This window comes from Sinocyclocheilus grahami, unplaced genomic scaffold (genome assembly GCF_001515645.1).
Source record: "Sinocyclocheilus grahami isolate Dianchi unplaced genomic scaffold, SAMN03320097.WGS_v1.1 scaffold331.1, whole genome shotgun sequence".
Classification (NCBI taxonomy): domain Eukaryota; kingdom Metazoa; phylum Chordata; class Actinopteri; order Cypriniformes; family Cyprinidae; genus Sinocyclocheilus; species Sinocyclocheilus grahami.
Window position 1 is genome coordinate 46753 of NW_015505510.1, and position 4344 is coordinate 51096.

The window sequence follows — 4344 nt, forward strand, 5'->3', positions numbered from 1 at the left end:
AAATTATTCATAAATAATGCTTTTTTTCACTCAAAAAATGAGGTGCCTACTTTCAGATAAATGAGGCCTACGATTAATCAGATGCAAATATAAATACAAAACCAGTCCTAAATGAAAGAAAAGAATTTGACAAAAACATTGAATCCAATCTTTGGTGATAATATAGCATAATGAGTGATTTATAAGCATTTTTTTGAGGCCGGGTAATTTTTGCCCTGGAACATCACAAGTGTAACAAGGTGAACAATCTCCCCCAGAAAAGTATGAAAATTATCAAAACATTTTTTAGAAGTAGTTATACCCTTTGTGAACAAAGTCACAAAATTTCAGTCCAATGCGATAACATTAACTAGTGTTAACTAATTTTTTCAGAGCAAAATGGACCCGAACACCACATGAGGGTTAAATTATACTAACTTTCTTTCAAAGTCACAACACAAAGACTTTCGGCTGCAATCATACCTTGAACTTGTGTGTCATCTTTGGCTTTGTACTCTTGGTTTTTGATGGCCAGTTCCACTCCATATCCAGACAGGTGCACTCTACCTTTGCTGGGGATCTGCATGGGTGACAGAGTATATGGACTTATTCATCTTAAGATGAAAAGATAAAGAGATTCAATACAATGAAAATGATGATTTAAAATACTAAAAGGTTTAATTCTCACCGACAGAAAGTGGCGTAAAACGTAAGTGATCAAGCCTTTGTTGGCTTTGGCCAGCATCAGCTGATGGAATCTGGTGAATTCTTTGGTGCCCAGCTCGGCATAAAGAATCACAACCGGTGCATCGGGACTGGCTGAAGGGAATTTGTGATCGCCTTTGAACAGGTAAGGCTTGGGCCTGAAAATTAATAAATACATATATAATGCAAAAATCATTAAATGCAAACAAAACAATATATAAATAATACAAACAACAAATAAGTAAGTGGGGAAAAAAATCTAAAACATTACAAAGTTTTGGTTGTGTTTGGGTTTGTTGACACTGTCAGTACTTTAGTTTAAATGTATTTGTATAAGGAAAAGTGTAGGATTTAAGTGTTTTAATGCACTCAAGTGTTTAAGTGTTTTAAGTTAAAAAAAGGAGTCTCTAATCAAAGGGGACATGAAAACTGCATGCTCAATACATATAATACAACATGAAAAAGCCTCTTTACATAGATTTAGATGTTAGTCTAACTGTTAGACATGCAAAATTCTAAATGGCTAGATTATTGTGCTAAATTATTTATATGTTTCTGTGGAGGCATCATAGTTTCAAAAAAACATTTAATTACTGAAATTTGAAATACCTTATTTGCTTTCTGTTTGTGTCCTGATTAGCAACATTTTCATGCATACCCAAGAGAGTACTTATTTACTTATTTATTTTGTGAGTCACTCCACCAGGCTTACTCACTGGTGGCAAAAGTGACATTTGCATGCTCAATACATATAATACAACATGAAAAAGCCTCTTTACATAGATTTAGATGTTAGTCTAACTGTTAGACATGCAAAATTCTAAATGGCTAGATTATTGTGCTAAATTATTTATATGTTTCTGTGGAGGCATCATAGTTTCAAAAAAACATTTAATTACTGAAATTTGAAATACCTTATTTGCTTTCTGTTTGTGTCCTGATTAGCAACATTTTCATGCATACCCAAGAGAGTACTTATTTACTTATTTATTTTGTGAGTCACTCCACCAGGCTTACTCACTGGTGGCAAAGTGACATTTTTGTGGAACATTGGGAAATGTAAATGTTTTTTCATTCAAAAAAAAAAAAAAGTGGATAATGTTTCTTAATGTTGGAGGGGAGGCTACAACAGGTCTTCGTTTTACTCACCGTTCTACGGCATTATCCAGCATGACTTTAAGTCTTTCTGTATCACAAGACGTCTGTCCATGTATATTGAAGAACGCTTTACAGCCCGGTGGAGGAGGCTCATTAGAGGCGATCTACATAAACAAACGGAGTCAAACATGATTTCTCCAGATTCACATTAAACAGCTGTGGAGAGGTCCTACTCACCTGCTGGAAGGAATGGACGGTGGATGAGTAGGCCCTCAGAGACAAAGCCAACTTCAGCAGGTTTAGCTGGACTGGGCTCAGCAGCACACTGGCTCTCTTCAGGATCAGATCGTAGTATGCCAGATCCGTGTCTGAAATATGGACAACAATCTGGTAATCTGATTGGCCAACAGCATGTCAAGAGCATCGACACAAATACTGGTGCTATTGGAACTATCTTCATTAACCGCAAGTAACTTGATATTATTGTTTTTGCATAACATACCACAGCATAAAAGTATACATTATTTTAATATATGATATTCAATACAACAGCATTTCCTTAAATACAAAGGGTAACAGCTTCATAAAAATAGGCAAACATGTTGACAAGCCTCAGCATGTCTAAAAGGTGAAAGTAAAAGATGGGATTCAGATCAAATATTACCATCATGGTCACTTTCAATATTTTGATTGGCTTCCACAAAGTCCCAAAACTTGTCCTGACTCTCTTCAGCAAGGAACTCACTGTAGAACATTATAAAGGCATCTTTTATTAGTAGTAAAGTATAGCGTAACACTATATATTAAACATGCGGTCATCATCGTGTGTTCAAGGCAAGCTAACCTGGCCTCCAGCAGGAGTGGTGTAGAGGGCCATTTAGTGGTCAGTGTTGTTGTGACAGCTTTTGAGTCACTACTGAAACATTGGACAGAGCCCAGAGCCAGCAGTGCAGCACACAACATCCACATTTTCCCACAAAAGCCTGAGAAAATAAAACAGTTTAGTCTCTGCTTGAGGACGGGACTCACTGGTAATGGTACACCACTAATTCTATATATATATATATATATATATATATAGGTTAAACACTTCAAAAAGAAAGTGAAACAAACGTTGAATCTGTCCTCTTTTTATCTACATCAAATTAGAACAAACTGACATAAAATACTTGCAAACTATAACCATAAAACGCGTAAATATATATCAAGACAGCCTTCATATGTTTCTGCATTGTTTGTATTTCTCTTCATTTGACAGGTTGAAGAGGACAGCGCGACTTGACTCTCAGCCAATCAGAGCACTCATCGTGGACATTACGATTAGCTTCATCCAATCAGCGTTCTCGTCGAGCAGGACTTCCGGGTTCTTATTAACTTCCTGCATTATAACAAAATCTTTCAAAGCATATTTTAGGAGGATGAATTCATTTTTACTGGCATCTAACTGGCACTCAGACCGAATTTAAATGCACCAAGTATAAACAAGTAGTATGTGTCTTATATAATCATAATGCGAAGGATTGGAATTCGATTTTTACAGGTTATGAGAATGAGCTGCGACTGAATTCAAATACTCTTAGAACACAATAACCAGAAAATTATCTTAAAAAGAAGAATCCATCGTTTATATGAGCTCACTTCTCTGTGTAGCGCATTGGCAGTCCTTATAACTATGCAAGGATGACTAATCACAAACATTTGCTTCGTCCCAGTGGCTAAATGCATTAAGTGACGTATTCATACACACTATCATTGAAATAAATGCAACGCGACAGAATTATGCTGAGAATAAAGTAAGCAACCATACCAGCACCGGCTTCTAAGTCTGCTTCGTGGGTTGCCATGTTTGGACGGTACAAGTGTGGTCCACCCCACGGTTCGTGTGTAGGCTCTGCACTCTGTGCCTTTCCAGAAATATAGCTTGAAGTATACGCAAAATCACATATAATATTATAAGCGCCGCATTAACAACAACATTAATAAAAAAGAATATCGCATTGATTATAAAAAGTCAGGAATTTGATTAAAGACAACAACATAATGCAATGTTTTTACCGGCTATGTGTTAGACAGCTAAGTGGTCATAGGCGCCATTTTGGCTCAAGAAGAGCACACAGGAGCTTTTAACTCAGATTTTAAAGGGAAGGAATGGAAACTGGCTTTGTTGTGATAATGCGATCTGACTGCAAGATCTTTCTGTTTTTTTTTTTGTTTTTTTTTCATAGCACTAATGAGTATGATGCCTGTTTTTATGTTGCTTCTATTTTGAATTTTTTATTTTTTTTTACAGCGACCTCAGTGTAATACATTTCTATAGGTAAGCCATATATGGTATTTATTGTCTTTGGGTAGATTCCATGAATATTCAAGCTTATATTTGCCTAATTTGTGTACAATTATTTTCAAAAATATACTGTAAATTTATTTTTAAATTAACTTTTTTTGTCACTTAGCCTACACTTTTAGCCAACTATAAATTGGGCCATGTACTGTTTCTACTGAACACATTATGTGGTAGAACAGAGTTACACTTACATTGTATCTTTTATAACGGAAAAGAAC

The 4344-nt window shown here is 35.7% G+C and overlaps 1 protein-coding gene across 1 annotated transcript in view; it reads right to left on the minus strand.

The window, feature by feature from the left end:
* The window catches only part of LOC107602600 (UDP-glucose:glycoprotein glucosyltransferase 1-like), a gene marked incomplete at its 3' end in the record, with an annotated part of 26680 nt that extends 23042 nt beyond the window's left edge, over positions 1–3638 (minus strand). The window contains exons 1-7 of the mRNA XM_016295142.1: positions 3590–3638; positions 2627–2765; positions 2447–2526; positions 2020–2150; positions 1834–1946; positions 668–842; positions 463–559 (exon numbers count right to left, since the gene is read on the minus strand). Of these exons, the coding sequence (XP_016150628.1) occupies positions 463–559; positions 668–842; positions 1834–1946; positions 2020–2150; positions 2447–2526; positions 2627–2765; positions 3590–3626 (772 nt within the window). The remainder of the gene's footprint in view (positions 1–462; positions 560–667; positions 843–1833; positions 1947–2019; positions 2151–2446; positions 2527–2626; positions 2766–3589) is intronic.
* Positions 3639–4344: the final 706 nt, after the last annotated feature.